Source organism: Aquarana catesbeiana, linkage group LG03 (assembly GCF_042186555.1).
Source record: "Aquarana catesbeiana isolate 2022-GZ linkage group LG03, ASM4218655v1, whole genome shotgun sequence".
NCBI classification, from domain to species: Eukaryota; Metazoa; Chordata; class Amphibia; order Anura; family Ranidae; genus Aquarana; species Aquarana catesbeiana.
This window is the reverse complement of record NC_133326.1, coordinates 722,794,419-722,814,528: the sequence shown is the minus strand read 5'-3', so window position 1 is coordinate 722,814,528 and position 20,110 is coordinate 722,794,419. Positions and strand designations below refer to the sequence as shown.

The following is a 20,110-nucleotide window of genomic DNA, read 5'->3' as shown; positions in this document are numbered from 1 at the left end:
AGTGATGCATTTCTATTTTTTTAGTCCTCAACACCCAGGGCTGTCAGCTTCCACATCCCATTGGCAGCGTCTGCATCATATGGTGTGAGATTATCTAGGCGCGAAAACAGACATGGAGAGCTTTCCAGTTTATGATCCACTGGGTTACTGGGTCATGACAATAAACCACTGGCCAGAACGTGCCCAGTATGCAACTGAGCTGCTGGCTGCCCTGCATCCAGCGTACTTTCCAAACGGGCATTCAGTGCTGCTGGAGGTTTTGTGACAGGTAAGAGAGCATGTCTGTCCACAGACTCCGTGGTCCAGCTGACATTTATCAAAATGAATCAGTCCTGGATTAGCAGCAGCTATTAAACCCCTGATGCCGATGTCACTGATTAAGTGCTTTCCGGATCTAAAATCTCCAAAAGACTGCCTAGGCTGCCTAGCCTTGTTGGTGTTGATGTCATCTGGAAGAATTTTTTTGGTGTAGGTTTTATGGGCACAATTAACACCCAAGGACCAATTTTTCCACACCTGTTGGACAGATGCATGTCATTTAAATTTTTGACAGCAAGGCCAATTCTTGCTTTCATCAAGAGTACCTCTATAGGGTTACTGTGTGAAGGCACCACCAACACACCCATTTTTCCCTACCCGTTACTTTATCCAAAGTCAGCGAAAGAGACACCAGACTTCATCCAAAAAATCTCTAATCTTGTTCCATTGTGGCCTCATCAAACAGACTGGCTCCCCAAGCCGTGGTTTATAAAATAAAGAAAGCTGGCAGGGAAAATGTCATTTTTGTGGTTTTAAAAATGTCATTATTGCTGCAGCAGGTTCTATACATGGTACAAATGTGCCACTTTACAGGCAGACTAAGGGGACTCTCCAGACACTATATTTATAGGAATTTTCCATTTTTATTGATATTTCTAATTTTTGTGGTTTCACTTTAAGCCATAGTAAATCGCTGCTCATTTAAAAATTATGTTTTTTTACAAACTTTGTGTTCAAGGATACATGTCCCCCAGGGCAGTACCTGGACCCTCATAACCATTGTATGTCCAATTACTTGCATATAAGCCTTCAAGATGGGCACTTTTGATTTTTTCAGTTTGGGTCCCATAGACTTCAATTGGGTTCATTATTCTGTTCTGAACTTTTTCATGGTTCGAAAGTTCTGCCGCAAACCGAAGTGGTGGTCGTTCGGCCCATGTCTATACTGCATTAAATGTGCAGTAACGCACTGAAATATACTGTGGTAAATGTACAGCAATGCACTGAAATATACTGCAGGAAACCTGTGCTGATAAAATAAACTGACACTGAAGTAAAGATGAATTGTCGCGCTACACTCACACTGAACCATCACTAGATTCACACTAAACTGATACTTTACAATGACAATAGACTCAGAATAGCCCACTATAACACACTAACTGTCTAAGAGCACCGAACAGAGCCCTGTTCTATCTCTCTCTGCGCTGATATCACACTACAAATGGTTGCTATGGAAAAAATACTTTTGTAGTGTGGGGTGGGACTAATGCCCCATACACACAATCGGAATTTCGGCCAGCAAAAGACAGATGAGAGCTTTTGGTCTGAGAATGCGACTGTGTGTATGCTCCATCGGACTTTTGCTGGCGGAATTTCCGCCAGCAAAAGTTTGAGAGCATGTTCTCAAGTTTTCCAACGGAAAAAGTTTCTATCGGAAGTTCCGTTCGTGTGTATGCAATTCCAACGTGCAAAAAAACATGCAACGCATGCTCAGAATCAAGTACGAGATGGAGCCGCTCAGTCTGGTAAAAGGACCGTGTGTAATGGAGATGGCACATTCATCACACAGATAATTTTTAAATCTTTCAATGCAGCGCATTCTCTTTTTCTTTATAATGCTAAAAGAAAGAAGTTGTTTTGCTGCTCATATTCACACAGAGTTCTCACAAACTTATTTCTTTATTATTTCTTGTGATCTCATGAATAATATATGTAGGGGAGCGGGTCTGTTACCTTCACTTTGCTTCCCTCTGTTTCACCGCCACCGGGTCTAGGGGTTCCGTTGAGTTTACTGCTGGACGACACACGCACCAACACTGGAGTACGTTTTCAATGCTTTATTGAACAGTCAAACTTTAGGAAGTAGCAGGAAAGAGACGGAAAAGGAAACCTTCAGGAGCAACTCAAATAACTTCTTACAAGATCTTAGCGACAAATGTCCCGGTAGAATTCAGATAATTATATGGAATGCGTTCCCCTCATGGGTCGCACTCTTTGCTCGTCTGGATAGGCCTCTGCAGTGAACAGTCAGTCACAGTGCCTGAACCTTTAAGCCGAACCGGCAACACTATGCTGTATAATTACTTCTTTTGGATACGTCCTCCAACCGAGTCACCAGGCCCCTCTATAGACCAGCACGCTGCGTGATCTCTCCAAGACGGGTCCTTCCCTGGGATCTCCTCGGCTGTCCAGCTTCGTCACACAGGACCGACAGCTCAGGACCATTCCTCGGCCGCGGTTGTAGGCCCCAGACAAGCATCTGGACCCACCCCTGCGCCGTAGCATCGTGGGCCTCCCGATCGGAGGACCACGAGGTAGCTCCTTAACGCATACCTGTCGGCCAGGAGGGCCAGCAGGTGGCTGTAAAACGACCTTAGAACATGGCGTCTGTCCCATAAATACCCCCTTCCCAGAATGCAACTCGGAGGACCACCTCCACCGAGCTTGTCTCCGAGACAGAGGAGCATCCATACACTTCGACACGTTGCCCTTCCAACACTGACTAATGGTAACAGCGACACCCACCGGTCAGCACGGAACCACACACAACGTCAGCCAAGCTGGAACAGAGGCGAACCTTTAACCTTCCTAACACACGATTTACTAAATTTACCTAATCTGCGGTAGATTGCAAATCTACCAGCGCTACATACATTTGTTTTTTAAAGCCAGATCTCCAGAATAATGTTTATATTTTTTATAGTCTTCTTTTTGTAATCCAGATCCCCTGTTGTTTTTTTTTGGTAATTATTTTAGAGTGAGCTCCATATTTTTTTTTTGTATGTCACATTTCCACAACATTATTATCTTGTATTTGTAAATCTCAAGGAGGTTGGTTGGTGTCCCTTGTTAATTAGACATTGTATTTTTGAAATGTACCTGCCTGCTCACAAACAAACTGTCCTATTTGAAGAAAATAGGCAAGTATTTTCATAACAAAAAATCTCCATTTATTCTGGCTCATAATAACAAAATAAAGAGGGAAGGCAACGCTGGAGAAACTGCTGGAATTTGCGAAGCCTTTGGCCCCCAGGGCAGACATCAACTCTGTGGATTAAAAAATCAGTAGCTTGAGAAGTCCATATAGAAGGGAGCACAATCTGGTCCAGGACTCCCAGAGATCACGAACATCAGCAGATGAAATACATGTCTCCAGGCTGTGGTACTACAACAGCCTGCATGTTCTCTCAGAACCGACCGAAGCCAGGCAATCAATTTCTTCTCTTCACTGCACCCTTCCCTGCAGCCTCCCCTGCAGGCTGTGGCTCTGGAGGTGGACTTGTGGCAGGAGGAGGAGGAGGATGGGTGAGCGTACATAAGTGGACATCTCCCGTCATTTGGCCACTCAACCCCTTGTGGATGGTCTCAAAAATTAATTTTTCACATTTGCGGCATGGACCCTTCTCAATTTGCTGCAAATTTGAGGCTATATACATGCCATAGGCCTCTAGAGCATCGAGGGGGGCTTTCAGGGCGTCATTACCCTCCTTAATGAGGCCCAGTGCTGCCTCCTCTGCGTTCCTCCCCTTCCTGGGCCTTTTGGGTGGAAGGCAGAGGGGAGGGACCTGAGATTGGGTGAGGCTGGGCCCGGCCTCCTCCTGGCTGCCACTTACCCCCGCCTCCTCCTGCCTCCTGTCTGCCACATTATAGAGCCTCGTCCTGGCTGAGGTCTTCCTGTGTATGAAAAAGGGACATAGTTTTAGTTTTTGGTTCATCAATCACACACAATTTTCAGCTCGTGACTGTTGCAAATTGAATGTTAATAAAATAGAAAAGACTATCAATCTGAGCCCAGCATTTTTCTTTCTTGTCACAATCATTTTTGGTCCCTACTGTCTATTGATATGTAAAACATAATTAAGGGAAAGAGGGGGTGAAGACGCAGTCGCAGTTGCTGCTACTGACAACTCCTGTCCTGACCCCCCCCCCAAAAAGGAAGGAAAATGGGCTATTCTGGTACTCAATTATTGGTATATCGTAGTAGGTGTAAGGATGAGTTAAAAGACCTTATAAAATGTTAATTTTAATCAAAACAACAGTAAAAATTACAGTTACAATTACAGTTGCAATTACAAACAACATCACTATATATCATCATAAAAGGGGAAATACCACACAATCAAAACAGGTGGATTCCGCAAGATTTGGATGAGAAGCGTATGTAGAGCTTTTTAAATCTCGACCGGTTTCGCGGTTGAACACCACTTCCTCAGGAGAAGCATATCTAAAACATGATCTAACATGTTACATAGTTACATAGTTACATAGTAGGTGAGGTTGAAAAAAGACACACGTCCATCAAGTCCAACCTATGTGTGTGGTTATGTGTCAGTATTACATTGTATATCCCTGTATGTTACGGTCATTCAGGTGATTATCTAATAGTTTCTTGAAGCTATCAATGCTCCCCGCTGAGACCACCGCCTGTGGAAGGGAATTCCACATCCTTACCGCTCTTACAGTAAAGAACCCTCTACGTAGTTTAAGGTTAAACCTCTTTTCTTCTAATTGTAATGAGTGGCCCCGAGTCTTATTAAACTCTCTTCTGCGAAAAAGTTTTATCCCTATTGTGGGGTCACCAGTACAGTATTTGTAAATTGAAATCATATCCCCTCTCAAGCGTCTCTTCTCCAGAGAGAATAAGTTCAACGCTCGCAACCTTTCCTCATAACTAAGATCCTCCAGACCCTTTATTAGCTTTGTTGCCCTTCTTTGTACTCGCTCCATTTCCAGTACATCCTTCCTGAGGACTGGTGCCCAGAACTGGACAGCATACTCCAGGTGCGGCCAGACCAGAGTCTTGTAGAGCGGGAGAATTATCGTTTTATCTCTGGAGTTGATCCCCCTTTTAATACATGCCAATATTCTGTTTGCCTTATTAGCAGCAGCTTGGCATTGCATGCCATTGCTGAGCCTATCATCTACTAGGACCCCCAGGTCCTTTTCCATCCTAGATTCCCCCAGAGGTTCTCCCCCCAGTGTATAGATTGCATTCATATTTTTGCCACCCAAATACATTTTTCTACATTGAACCTCATTTGCCATGTAGTTGCCCACCCCATTAATTTGTTCAGGTCTTTTTGCAAGATTTCCACATTCTGCGGAGAAGTTATTGCCCTACTTAGCTTAGTATCGTCTGCAAATACAGAGATTGAACTGTTTATCCCATCCTCCAGATCGTTTATACACAAATTAAATAGGATTGGTCCCAGCACAGAACCCTGGGGAACCCCACTACCCACCCCTGACCATTCTGAGTACTCCCCATTTATCACCACCCTCTAAACACGCCCTTGTAGCCAGTTTTCAATCCATGTACTCACCCTATGGTCCATGCCAACGGACCCTATTTTGTACAGTAAACGTTTATGGGGAACTGTGTCAAATGCTTTTGCAAAATCCAGATACACCACATCTACGGGCCTTCCTTTATCTAGATGGCAACTCACCTCCTCATAGAAGGTTAATAGATTGGTTTGGCAAGAACGATTCTTCATGAATCCATGCTGATTACTGCTAATGATATCGTTCTTATTACTAAAATCTTGTATATAGTCCCTTATCATCCCCTCCAAGATTTTACATACTATTGATGTTAGGCTAACTGGTCTGTAATTCCCAGGGATGTTTTTGGGGCCCTTTTTAAATATTGGTGCTACATTGGCTTTTCTCCAATCAGCTGGTACCATTCCAGTCAATAAACTGTCTGTAAAAATTAGGAACAACGGTCTGGCAATCACCTGACTGAGTTCCCTAAGTACCCTCGGATGCAAGCCATCTGGTCCCGGTGATTTATTAATGTTAAGTTTCTCAAGTCTAATTTTAATTCCGTCCTCTGTTAACCATGGAGGTGCTTCCTGTGTTGTGTCATGAGGATAAACACTGCAGTTTTGGTTACTGAAGCCCCCCGATTCACTCGTGAAGACTGAGGAGAAGAATAAATTCAATACCTTTGCCATATCCCCATCCTTTGTAACCAGATGTCCTTCCTCGTTCCTTATGGGGCCAATATGGTCTGTCCTCCCTTTTTTACTGTTTACATACTTAAAGAATTTCTTGGGATTTTTTTTGCTCTCCTCTGCTATGTGTCTTTCATGTTCTATCTTAGCCGTCCTAATTGCACCCTTACATTTCTTATTGCATTCTTTATAAAGTCTGAATGCTGAGGATGATCCCTCAACCTTGTATTTTTTGAAGGCCTTCTCCTTTGCTTTTATATGCATTTTTACATTAGAGTTAAGCCATCCAGGATGTTTGTTCGCTCTTTTAAATTTATTACCCAATGGGATACATTGGCTAATGCCCTTATTTAATATGCTCTTAAAGCAAACCCATCTCTCCTCCGTATTCTTTGTTCCTAATATTTTATCCCAATTTATGCCTTTTAGCAAGGTTTGTAGTTTAGGGAAGTTGGCTCTTTTGAAATTCAGTGTCTTTATATTCCCTTTATGTTTTCTATTTGTGTGATTTACACTGAAACTAATTGACCTGTGATCGCTGTTACCTAAATTGCCCCGTATTTCCACATCTGTGATCAGGTCTGTATTGTTGGTAATCAGTAGATCCAGTAATGTTTTATTTCTAGTTGGTGCGTCTACCATCTGACCCATAAAATTGTCCTGCAAGACACTAAGGAACTGGCGAGCCTTAAATGAATGCGCGGTTCCCTCCGCCCAGTCTATGTCTGGATAATTAAAATCCCCCATTATGATAACACTTCCCATCCTTGCTGCTAATCCATATTATTTTCCCCTTAGCTTCATCCCTTTGGAGCTCTACCCATAAGGATTCCACCTCCTCTCTAGCTCCCTCAGTGATGTCATCTCTCACATTCGCTTGTACATTATTCTTGATATATAGGCATACCCCTCCCCCTTTTTTACCCTCTCTATCCTTGCGGTATAGGGTATACCCTTGAATGTTTGCCAGCCAATTATGAGAGCTGTTGAACCAGGTCTCTGAAATTCCCACAAAATCCAAATCCTCCTTGTACAACAGTATCTCTAGTTCACCCATTTTGTCTGCCATGCTCCTGGCGTTGGTAAACATGCCACATAGTTTAGACCGGTCGCATATTGTCCTCGTATTGGGTGTTTCAAAATTGCAACTAGGACTTGCTACTATACTCACCTTGTGTTTTTGTGCTTTGGTTAACCTACCACTAATGCCCCCAACACTACCCTCTGGAATATCATCTTCCCCAGCCCCTCCCAGTAATCTGTCCACAAGATCCGTGATGTGCCGAACAATATCAAATTCAACAGCCATAACGTTGGAGATAGACCTGTGTGCTGGATGGACACAATGGTGGCATAGGGTAGGTGCCAGAAAGCATTGATTAAGATGTACAGGAAAGAGCGGTACAAAATAAGGAAGACAAAAGTGTAATAATCAATAAGGGGATAGTAACAAACTAACCTGTTGGGGAACAATCCAGACCCCCCCTTTTTCCCTTCCTTTCCCTTCTCCCCCCCCCTTTCCCTCCCTCCCCTTCTTTCTTTCCCTTCCAATTTCCTCCTGTCTGGGGGTTCCAATTTCTCTCCTTCCCCCTCCCCCCCTTCTTGTTTTCCTTGGTCCTCGTTCTATTCCCTCTCTATATACCAGCACTAAAGGCCCTCTGTAATCTTACGGTAATGGCACACCCCCTTAGGATCTTACTAGTACTAAGATGCTTACAGTCTGGTTAATTACACTCTTATCCATTAGAGGCTGTCTGTTATCCCCTGTGTCCGCCGCGGGGGAACCTTTATTGGGTCCTGCATACTCACGGAAACCGCCTGACTGGGTGAGCTTGTCCTTATTTTTATCCTATGTGTACACTGTATTTGATTATTGTTGTAAATAGTGCTGCTGCAATGACTTTATGTACTTACCTGTATATGCTAAAACCATGTTACATCATGTTTTAGATATGCTTCTCCTGAGGAAGCGGTGTTCAACTGCGAAACCGGTCGAGATTTAAAAAGCTCTACATACACTTCTCATCCAAATCTTGTGGAATCCACCTGTTTTGATTGTGTGGTATTTCTGCGTCTTCACCCCCTCTTTCCCTTAATTATGATCTTTTGGGATGATGGTACTTATATCTACTATCAACTACATTGTAACTTAGGCCACAATATTTTTTCTGATATGTAAAACACTTTTGTTAAATCATTCATTTGTTAGCAATAATAACATCTAGTTAACAACAATCATTTTCCCACAAAAAAATATTTTTAATAAAACTATACTTGGCTCCATCTGGGCTCCTCAATTTCTTCCAGGATGGAAGGCGCAGGTTGGTCCTCGGAAGCCTCACCTGGGGTGGATGGAAGGGTGGAGGGAAGGCAGGATGGAAGGGGGGCCAGAAGAGTGGAAAGTGATTCCCTGGTAGGGATGAGCCGAACACCCCCCTGTTCGGTTCGCACCAGAACATGCGAACAGGAAAAAAGTTCGTTCGAACACGCGAACACCGTTAAAGTCTATGTGACACGAACATGAATAATCAAAAGTGCTAATTTTAAAGGCTAATATGCAAGTTATTGTCATAAAAAGTGTTTGGGGACCTGGGTCCTGCCCCAGGGGACATGGATCAATGGAAAAAAAAGTTTTAAAAACGGACGTTTTTTCCGGAGCAGTGATTTTAATAATGCATAAAGTCAAACAATAAAAGTGTAATATCCCTTACACTTACACTATCACTTTTATTGTTTGACTTTAAGCATTATTAAAATCACTGCTCCTGAAAAAACGGCCGTTTTTAAAACTTTTTTTTGCATTGATCCATGTCCCCTGGGGCAGGACCCAGGTCCCCAAACTCTTTTTATGACAATAACTTGCATATTAGCCTTTAAAATTAGCACTTTTGATTTCTCCCATAGACTTTTAAAGGGTGTTCCGCGGCATTCGAATTTGCCGCGAACACCCCAAATTGTTCGCTGTTCGGCGAACTTGCGAACAGCCAATGTTCTACTCGAACTCGAAGCTCATCTCTATTCCCTGGCTTCCATCTGGTCTTCCAGAAACCGCATCCTGTTGTAGTACCGTAGACTGGGTACATACACGTCATCTGCTGCTGCTCCTGACCTCAGGGACTTCTGGACCTTCTGAAACTCCTTCCTATATGTGCTTCTCAAGCTACCAATTTTATTATTTTATTTTCAACAAACGTGATGTCTGGGTCAGGGACCTGCATTTTCACGAATTCTAGCAGTTTCAGCAGAGATGCCTTCCTAGCTGGTTTGTTTCAATAAAAGGGGTTTTTCACCTCCCATAAATTCCTCATATTTCTGTGTCTATCTATGAATTGTCCCATAAAATCAGGATCTTTAATTTATTAATTTTTTTCTGAAACACCAAACACAAGACAAAAACACTAAATATCAGGCTAAACTCTCCTAATATTATCCCAATATAGGCCTCAATCTAGAATCAGTATTAGGGATGAGCCGAACAACCCCCAGTTCGGTTCGCATCGGAACATTCGAACAGACTGAAAGTTTGCGTGAACTTTCGAACCCCGTTAAAGTCTATGGGACTCAAACGTGAGGAAACAAAAGTGCAAATTTTAAAGGCTAATATGCAAGTTATTGTCCTTAATAGGGTTTGGGGACCCGGGTCATACCCCAGGGGACGTGTATCAATGCAAAAAAAAAGTTTTAAAAACGTCCGTTTTTTTCGGGAGCAGTGATTTTAATGATGCTTAAAGGGAAAAAATTAAAGTGAAATATTCCTTTAAATATCGTGCCTGGGGGGTGTCTATAGTATGCCTGTAAAGTGGCGCATGTTTCCCGTGTTTAGAACAGTCCCTGCTCAAAATGACATTTCTAAATGAAAAAAAAGTAATTTAAAACTGCTTGCGGCTTTAATGTCATGTCTGGTCCTGGCATTATGGATGAAAATCATTGAGAAACCCTCCCCCCAGCCCATTACCAGCCCCTTTGGGTCATGTATGGATATTAAGGGGAACCGCGCACCAAAATAAAAAAAAGGAAAGACGTGGGGCCCCCAGGCCCTATATACTCTGAACAGCAGTATACAGGCGATGCAAACAAGACAGGGACTGTAGGTTTGTTCCTAAGTAGAATCTGTTTGTAATTTTGAACTGGTACATTTTTTACGCGTAGCTCCAGACAAAAAATCTGTTTTTAAGCTTTTTGGAAAACAGGGAAGGGTTATCACCCCTGTAACATTTGTTTTGCTGTCTGTACACCTGTTCAGAAGATTTCACCTCACTTTCTGTCCCAATGACAATTGGATTTTGAAAATTTGGGGTTTTAGTGAAACAAGGAACTCTTACAGGAGAGAATTTCACTTCTTAGGGGTAGATTTCCTCTCACTTCCTGTTGTCTCCTTCCGTTTGCAAGTAGTAGTCATTTGTAAGTTGGATGTTTGAAAGTAAGGGCCTTCTACTCTGCAGAAATTTGGGCCTTAGGTGTTGGTGTTGCCACAACACTGTAAGTCCTCACAGTTACTCTTGGTGGGCGCTGGAACGGGCCCTGCTGTGAAATATTAGATCAAGAATAAAAATTACATGCCCCTGTTGAACAGGGTCAGAAAAATTGGGCCTTTGGTGGTGGACGGTGTGGTGGTGTTGCCACAACACTGTAAGGCCTCACAGTTACTCTTGGTGGGTGCAGTAACGGGCCCTGCTGTGAAATATTAGATCAAGAATTGTAATTACATGCCCCTGTTAAACAGGGGCTTAAAAATTGGGCCTTAGGCATTGGTGCTGGTGCCACAACACTGCAACCCCTCACAGATACTCTAGTTGGAGCGCAGGAATGAGCCCTGCTGCAAAGTATTGCATCAAAAATTGTAATTACATGCCCCTGTTAAACAGGGGCAGAAAAATTGGGCCTTAGCCACTGGTGGTGGTGCCCAGAAACAAAAATGTTCTTACAAGCTATCAGCATGAACATTGAGTAGGAAGAGGATAGTCACTCAGCATAACAGGATAGTCAATCAGCATCAGCATAGGCAGTCTTGAAGGGATCTCACATTAAAAAAAAATATTCAGTTACATCAGCATCGGGTGCTTGGTAGCTGATTCATTTTTATGAAGGTCAGTTGATCGACCGTTTCGGTGGACAGGCACACCCTGTGATCAGTTACAAAGCCTCCAGCAGCACTGAATGTGCGTTCCGAAAGAACGCTGGATGTAGGAAAGGCCAGTAGCTCAATTGCAAACTGTGAAAGCTCTGGCCAGTGATCCATCCTCAAGACCCAGTAACCCAGAGGATTTTCAATGGGAAAGGTGTCCAAGTCTGATCTTGCCCCTAGGTATTCCTGCACCATGTTAATCAGACACTGGCGATGGCTGCTGGAACCGATCATACCTTGGGGCTGCGGACTAAAAAATTGTCTGAACACATCGGTCAGATGGCCACCTTCTCCACCGCTCCTTCTGTGACTGACCGATTGTCCAGGAGGACACGTTGTCCAGGAGGACCAGGAAATTGTAACCTCCCAGGCTCTGGAAACGCGTTGCACCAACCTTTCTGCAAGGCCTCCCAAAGATGTTTCATCCTCTGCTTTCTCTGCGAAGGCAAGATAAGGTCAGCAAACTTACCCTTGTAACGTGGATCAAGGAGGGTTGCCAGCCAGTAATGATCCCTCTCCTTGATACCAGGAATACGAGGATCCTTCTGCAGGCTTTACAGGATCAGGGAGGCCATGCAGCGTAGGTCCTCTGGGTCACTAAGGACGACATGATCCTCACTGCCTCCTCCCAGCCCGCAAGTACTTGGCAGTGGCACACCTAATTCTACACCTTCATTCCTCTCAGTGCAGGTTTCTGAGAGGACTGAAGGTATAGTAGGGTTGGAGATGCCAGCTGATGAGGAGGAGCAAGGAGAGGTTCACCTTGTTCTTTGGTGTTGGTCTTTAAGGTAGTGTAGACAATGGGCTGCATGGGAGCTCGACATATGTCTGATTAAGCATGTGGTGCCCAAGCGCTTGCTGTCTAGTCCACGCTTGATACACTTCAGACATATGTTGCAAATAGCAATGGTGCGATCTGTTGCACACATCTCAAAAAAGGCCCACACCAAAGAACTTTTGGAATAATGCGCTGAGTCACCAGTGCTCTGCACTTGCAGAGCTATGAGGTGTGATGCAGTCGGTTGGCTGCCCTTAAGCTGGCCCCTGGAGGGCATCCTGCCTCTTTGCAGATATGCCTCCTCCGCCTCCTCCTCCTACCTCCTATCAAGCACCCACGTAGAGTCAGTGAGCTCATCATCCCCTCCCTCCTCGTCACTGGAGCAAACCTGGCAGTATGCTGCAGCTAGGGGAACATGACTGCCAGTTTGTTGTCCTTCTTGGGCAACCCCTCTCTCTGGGCTCACATTACTGCCTTCCTCAAGCTGGGTACCATCATCGGAGCCTTCAAAACGCTGCGCATCCTCCTGCAGCATATACCCGACACTGTGGTCAAACAGTTCGGGGGACTCCTCCGGTGGGGCTAGGGAAGCAGTAACTGATGATGACATCAAGTCCAAAGAATAGGCCGCTTTGGCACCTGCATTGGCAGCCAAGGTAACCTGGATGACGGAGGATGAGGAGGATGAGGACGGCTTGGTCATCCACTCTACCAACTCTTTGGCATGTTGTGGTTCAACACGGCCATCTGCCGGGAAAAAGGACAAGCATGCCCCACGGCCACGTGCTGTGAAGGATGCACCGTGTCCATGACCAGCACTGATGCCTCTAGACATAGAGCCTGCTTGTCTCTTTTATTGGCCTGTGACTGCCTGCCTCTCCTTGGCCTTCCAGACATACTGTCTTTGGTTTATTGGAATAGGTACACAAGGAATGGCCTGCAGTGAGATGTAGCTGCACAAAGCTGGGATGTATATATATATATATATACTGTTTATACTGCAGCTAACTAAATCGACTGCCTGCCTGTAGCATTATTAGGAAGAAAACAACAGGAATTGTCTGCAGTGAGCTTTAGCTGCACACTGTGCCCAGTATACAGTACACTCATATACTGCAGCTAGCTGAATCAACTGCCTGCCTGTTGTATTATTAGGAAAAGAACACCAGCAATTGTCTTCAGTTAGCTTTAGTTGCACACTGTGCACAGGATACAGTACACTGACTGAAAATACTGCAGCTGCCTGAGGTATTATTAGGAAGAGAACACCAACAATTGTCTTCAGTTAGCTTTAGTTGCACACTGTGCACAGGATACAGTACACTGACTGAAAATACTGCAGCTACCTGCCTAAGGTATTATTAGGAAGAAAACACCAGCAATTGTCTGCAGTTAGCTTTAGTTGCACACTGTGCACAGGATACAGTACAATGACTGAAAATTCTGCAGCTGCCTGCCTGTGGTATTATTAGGAAGAGAACACCACCAATTGTCTGCAGTTAGCTTTAGTTGTACACTGTGCACAGGATACAGTACACTGACTGAAAATACTGACACTTCTTATATAAAGGAGGGCAGGGCCACCCAGTGGACCCGCCCCCTCTGACGCTCGGGGACTTGACAGGGACTTCCCTATGGCTTTCCCCATGATGTCAGAAGGGGGCGGGGTCACCCGGTTACGTAATGGGTGACCCCGCCCCCCTCTGACGTCACAGGGAAAGCCATAGGGAAGTCCCTGTCAAGTCCCTGTGTGTCAGAGGGGGCAGGGGTCACTGGGTGGCCCCGCCCTCCTTTATATAAGAAGTGTCAGAAGAAGAGAAGCGTCACACAGCGGGAGCTTCCCATGGATGCGAAGCCGCCCAAGAACAAAGCGGGGAAGAAGACGCCATGGAGGAAGATGCCAGACGAAGGAAGAAGGAAGAAGACCCGTAGAAGATGGAAAGAAGAAGACTTTAAATAAAGGAATTGTCAAAAACTGTCTCTTGTCTTTTTTTAACATTTTTGACACTCTTTTTGTGAAATGGTAGGGGTACTTTTGTACACCATTACCATTTCACACGGGGGGTGGGATATGGGGGTCCCCTTGTTAAAGGGGGCTTTCAGATTCCGATAAGCCCCCCGCCCGCAGACCCCCACAACCACCGGCCAAGGGTTGTGGGGATGAGGCCCTTGTCCTCATCAACATGGGGACAAGGTGCTTTGGGGCCTACCTCAAAGCACCCTCCCAATGTTGAAGGCATGTGGCCTGGTAAGGTTCAGGAGGGGGGGCACTCTCTCATCCCCCCTCCTTTCCTGTGGCCTGCCAGGTTGCATGCTCAGATAAGGGTCTGGTATGGATTTTTGGGGGGCCCCACGCCATTTAAAAAAAAAAAAATTTAGTTCGGGGTTCCCCTGTGTGGAAATCCCATGCCGTTTTTATCAACAAACTTTTATGTGTATTGTCGGACCGACAACTCATTAATAGCCCCGAGTAGTTTTAAATGACTTTTTTTCCTTTGAAATGTCATTTTGCTGTCAGACTGTTCTAAACATGGGAAACATGCGCCCCTTTACAGGCATACTATAGACACCCCCCAGGTATGAAATTTAAAGGAATATTACACTTCTTTTTGCATTGATACATGTCCCCTGGGGCAGGACCCAGGCCCCCAAACACTTTTTATGACAATACCAAGTATATAAGCCTTTAAAATTAGTACTTTTGATTTCTCCCATAGACTTTTAAAGGGTGTTCCACAGCTTTCGAATTTGCTGCGAACACCCCAAATTGTTCGCTGTTCAGTGAATTGGCGAACAGCCGATGTTCGAGTCAAACATGAGTTCGACTCAAACTTGAAGCTCATCCCTAAAACTGACTGAAAATACTGCAGCTGCCTGCCTGAGGTATTATTAGGAAGAGAACACCAGCAATTGTCTGCAGTTAGCTTTAGTTGCACACTGTGCACAGGATACAGTACACTGACTAGGGATGAGCCGAACACCCCCCCTGTTCAGTTCGCACCAGATCATGCGAACAGGCGAAAAATTTGTTTGAACACACGAACACCGTTAAAGTCTATGGGACTCGAACATGAATAATCAAAAGTGCTAATTTTAAAGGCTTATATGCAAGTTATTGTCATAAAAAGTGTTTGGGGACCTGGGTCCTGCCCCAGGGGACATGTATCAATGCAAAAAAAAGTTTTAAAAACGGCAGTTTTTTCAGGAGCAGTAATTTTAATAATGCTTAAAGTGAAACAATAAAAGTGTAATATTCCTTTTAATTTCGTACCTGGGGGTGTCTATAGTATGCCTGTAAAGGGGCGGATGTTTCCCGTGTTTAGAACAGTCTGACAGCAAAATGACATTTCAAAGGAAAAAAAGTAATTTAAAACTACTTGCGGCTATTAATGAATTGTCGGTCCGACAATACACATAAAAATGCATTGATAAAAACAGCTTGGGATTTCCCCACAGGGAAACCCCGAACCAAAATTTAAAAAAAAATGCTGTGGGGGTCCCCCTAAATTCCATACCAGGCCCTTCAGGGTATTAGTTGCACACTGTGCACAGGATACAGTACACTGACTGAAAATACTGCAGCTGCCTGCCTGAGGTATTATTAGGAAGAGAACACCAGCAATTGTCTGCAGTTAACTTTAGTTGCACACTGTGCACAGGATACAGTACACTGACTGAAAATACTGCAGCTGCTGCCTGTGGTATTATTAGGAAGAGAACACCAGCAATTGTCTGCAGTTAGCTTTAGTTGCACACTGTGCACAGGATACAGTACTCTGACTCAAAATACTGCAGCTGCCTGCGGTATTATTAGGAAGAGAACACCAGCAATTGTCTGCAGCTAGGTTTAGTTGCAAATTGTGCACAGGATACAGTACGCTGACTGAAAATACTGCAGCTGCCTGCCTGTAAGTATATTAGGAAGAGAATAACAGGGACGGATCTAGCTAAACTGAATACAGTGTACATATATATATATATATATATATATATATATATATATATATATATCTATATATATATAGATATCTCTCTCTCTCTCTCTCTCTCTCTCTCTCTCTCTCTATATATATATTTATATATATATATATATATATATATATATATATATATATATATATATATATACACACACACACACACAACAGCTGGGATGCATATATATACTAAATACACTGACTGTAGCTAACTGACTCGCCTGCCTGCTCTATCTAACTCAAATGTAATGACACTGTCTCTCTCTCTATCTCTCAGAATGCCGGAACACACTACACAAGGCAGACTTCCAGGCGGCCTTACATAGTGTGGGGCGTGTACTAAATCCCCTGAGGCATAATTGGCCAAAGCCCCCAAAAAAAGCCTCTGGCACTCTGCATGAATTTAAGGACACAACATTTGTACACATTTTAGGGGGTGTTTAGGGTAAAACAGTACTATGGAGCTGACAAAATACATTGTTAGGTGACTAGGCTAGGTGGATATGGGCCCAGGATAGCATGCTGGGGAGGTTAGTGAAGGCAAATATGCATGAAGGACAAAAAAGGAGCATTAAAAGCTTCCAACATGCATGAGGACAAAGAGGACATTCACAGCATATTACAATCATGGTAATTAGGGAATGATGAAAGAAATACAATACATTAGCAAACATTAAATACATAGAATGTTATGATAAAGGAGAAAACTTACCTTAATATAGTCCTTCTGCAGGACCTGAATGACGGCAGAACAGGTCTCTGGGATAATGATCCCCAGAGCCCTGGGGGAGATGCCTGTCGAGAACTTGAGGTCCTGCAGGCTTCTCCCTGTCGCCAAGTACTACAACCAATTCTTGGTCCATGAACTCCTCCCCACCCTGTTCATGGACTGGGCTTGGGTCAAAGCTAGAAGCCCAACACCAAGCCCCGCACAGCATGAACTCTACGACAAGCACGTATAAGCAACATGGCTTCAAAACGGTCAGCTGGTCAGAATGAACTAACAGAACTCACTGAAGAACAGCAAGGCCTGTGAAGAGCGAGCTGAAAATCAGTAGCGAGCGCAGAAGAACAGATACGAACTGTCTACAGGCACTGAAAAGCAGATACAAACCCACAAGCACAAACTGAACGGCAGTAAAAGGATCTGAAAAAGCACAAGTCTCTCACCAAACTTCTACTAACACGAGATAAACACAAGATTAGCAGAAGAAGCCCAAAGGGTGGAGCACTTCGTACTGAACTGCCTTTTTATAGTCCCGTCGTACGTGTTGTACGTCACCGCGTTTTTGGCGGTCGGAATTTGGTGTGGCCATGTGTATGCAAGACAAGCTTGAGCGGAATTCCGTCAGAAAAACCATCATAGCTTTTTCTGATGAGAAGTCCGATCGTGTGTACAGGGCATTAGAGCAATGAGCCATGATTGGATGGAGGAGTCATGACAGTGTCCAATCATGGCTCTGACAGTGCAAAGCTTTCATGGCTTCAGCCAATCAGGGCTTCCAATGCACTGTGCAGTGGTGCAGTGCGTGCTGGTCGTTCGGTCGTTCGGTGTCGAACGCCCTCATAATTTGGGTGTTCATTGAACGGGTGAATAGCCAATGTTTGGCCCAAAAACTTATGCTCGGGCCAAACCATTCACACAACAACTCTATGCACCCATAGACTGTCCTAGTCTACAAATGTAACTATGTAACAAATGTAAATAATGTCCAGTAATGTAACTGAAACATGCAAAGTTTGGTGAGAACAGAGCCAGGGGTTTTGACTGGGAGATCTCTTCGATGGAGAACTGAAGTTATAAAAGAAGCCAGCAAGGCTACACCTGTAATAGAGTCCATTTTTTGGGTGAAATGACCCATTAATGAAATCCTTTAGGGAAGTGGTTCTTAACTACTGTCCTTGGGACCCACTAACAGGCCAGCTTTGCAGGATAACTGAAATACATCACAGGTGATATCATTTGCTGCTCAGTGATTGCAGTATTCTAGTCTGCATCTCCCCAAGGTAATACTTAAATTCTCCACAGTGAAGCCGCGGCTGACAGCTCAGCGTGGGATCCGGTCGGAGAGTGTCAGATCGGCTTCCAAAAAGCCTTTGATATGTTTGAGGGGATGGATCTATATCGCTCTCTCCATTAGTTGGTCAATTCATCTGGTTGATAAGTTAATTTGCTCACCGAAAGTCTGACATCTGGTAAGCAGGCTTTTTATGCGGTTTTGGTGCACGTATTAACCCCTTCACTGGTAGACTCGGTTGGCACCTCACAAGATTACAAGATTCACTATTTGTTATATATCATCTGGTAAGCAGCCCCCCCCCCGTGTGGTGCTGGTGTATTCACTGTTTTCTTCATGAGGATCCACATACCTGCATAATTTGCACTAATTATTTGTTATTGGCAAAGAGGCCTTTCGTGTGCCATCTGCTGTCTTCAAACATTGGGTGTTTTATATGATATTTATTCCTCTCACTATGTGAGTGTCACTCTTTTTTATTTTTATAAATTGTATGTCAGTATTACGCTATGTTGTCATTATATTTTTTGGGTTAATTTTTCGTGGATTCCACGCCAATTCCACGCGAGTGAAAATTGCCATACCCTACTGTGACCGAGTTTATAAAAGCCCAGGCTGGGTTCAAGCCACCTGCTCGATTTGGCTTGCCATCTGGTAAGCATGCCATTCATCAGTCGGGAATATATTTTGCTTCATTCAATCACCGAGTGTTATTAATTGGACAGTTGAATTGTTCTGAATTTTCTTTCCTTTTTTTGGGGGACTTTTATTAGTTTCATATCACCAAAAAAAATTTTTCTCACAGATATTTTTTCACGGATTTATTATTTAATTATTCACTTATTTATTTATTTATCAATCCAAGCGCGGCTTTTCTATTTTGTAATACTTAAATTCTGGCCTGTTAGTGGGTCCTGAGGACCGGAGTTGAGAACCACTGCTTTAAGGCCGGCAACATGTTGATTTTTGTTTCTTGGTGAAATGTTCCTTCCTGTCTGTTATGTTTCTTCCCGCTCTGGTTTGTGGTTGGAGATCCGGAGATGGTCAGTATGAGGAAATCTCTCATAACAGACAACATTTCTGGTTCTCATATAGTGAACAGCACAGAGCACACTTATCAACGGAGAGCAATGAAGAGGAACAAAGAGATTGAGATGATGTCAGGTAATCTACATTTAATAATCATTGTACTGGGACCTGTACCGGAATCATATGATACGTCACCTGAGACTGGGAGGAAGTTGGGAGTTTTGGTTTCAGTTTAATTCTTAGTTTTATCTGGTAAAAGTGACATTTAATTTGCTTATATTTTGCCTTTTATCTTCTCATTATATTCCTTATTTTAGACTCAGTGATATCATCACTGGGTGTCTGTGCTTCTCTATGCAATGCTGGAAGGTCATGGCTGGTGGGAGGGGATGGCAGGGTGCTGTACATGGCTATTAATTTATTAAATTAGTTCATTTATTTACAATGTTGGCACTTTTATTGCACATTGTTATTTATGCACAGGACACTCTTGATTTTTTTAACTATCTCCCACCCAGGTCAATTCTGGCATTTCTCTCCTATATGTAAAGATGTAATTTTTTTTATAGAAAATCACTCAGAACCCCCCAAACATTATATATATATATATATATATATATATATATATATATATTAGCCTTCAAAATGGGCACTTTTGTTTTTTCCAGTTCGGGTCCCATAGACTTCAATGGGGTTCAGTATCCTGTTCCGAACTTTTTCGAAGTTCTACCACAAACCGAACCTTGGGTCCTTTAGCCCATGTCCATACTGTGTTAAACATGCAATATATATATATATATATATATATATATATATATATATGTACAGTATCTCACAAAAGTGAGTACACCCCTAAGTCACATTTTTGTAAATATTTTCTTCTATCTTTTCATGTGACAACACTGAAGAAATGACACTTGTCTACAATGTAAAGTAGTGAGTGTACAGCTTGTATAACAGTG

General features: G+C 43.5%; 1 protein-coding gene across 2 annotated transcripts in view; it reads left to right on the top strand.

The window, feature by feature from the left end:
* The first annotated feature begins 19,167 nt into the window (after positions 1–19,167).
* The window catches only part of LOC141134935 (uncharacterized), a 60,509-nt gene continuing 59,566 nt past the window's right edge, over positions 19,168–20,110 (top strand). For both annotated transcript variants that reach the window (XM_073624368.1, XM_073624367.1), the window contains exon 1: positions 19,168–19,283. In XM_073624368.1, coding sequence (XP_073480469.1) covers positions 19,169–19,283 — 115 coding nt within the window. In that variant the 5' untranslated portion in view covers position 19,168. The remainder of the gene's footprint in view (positions 19,284–20,110) is intronic.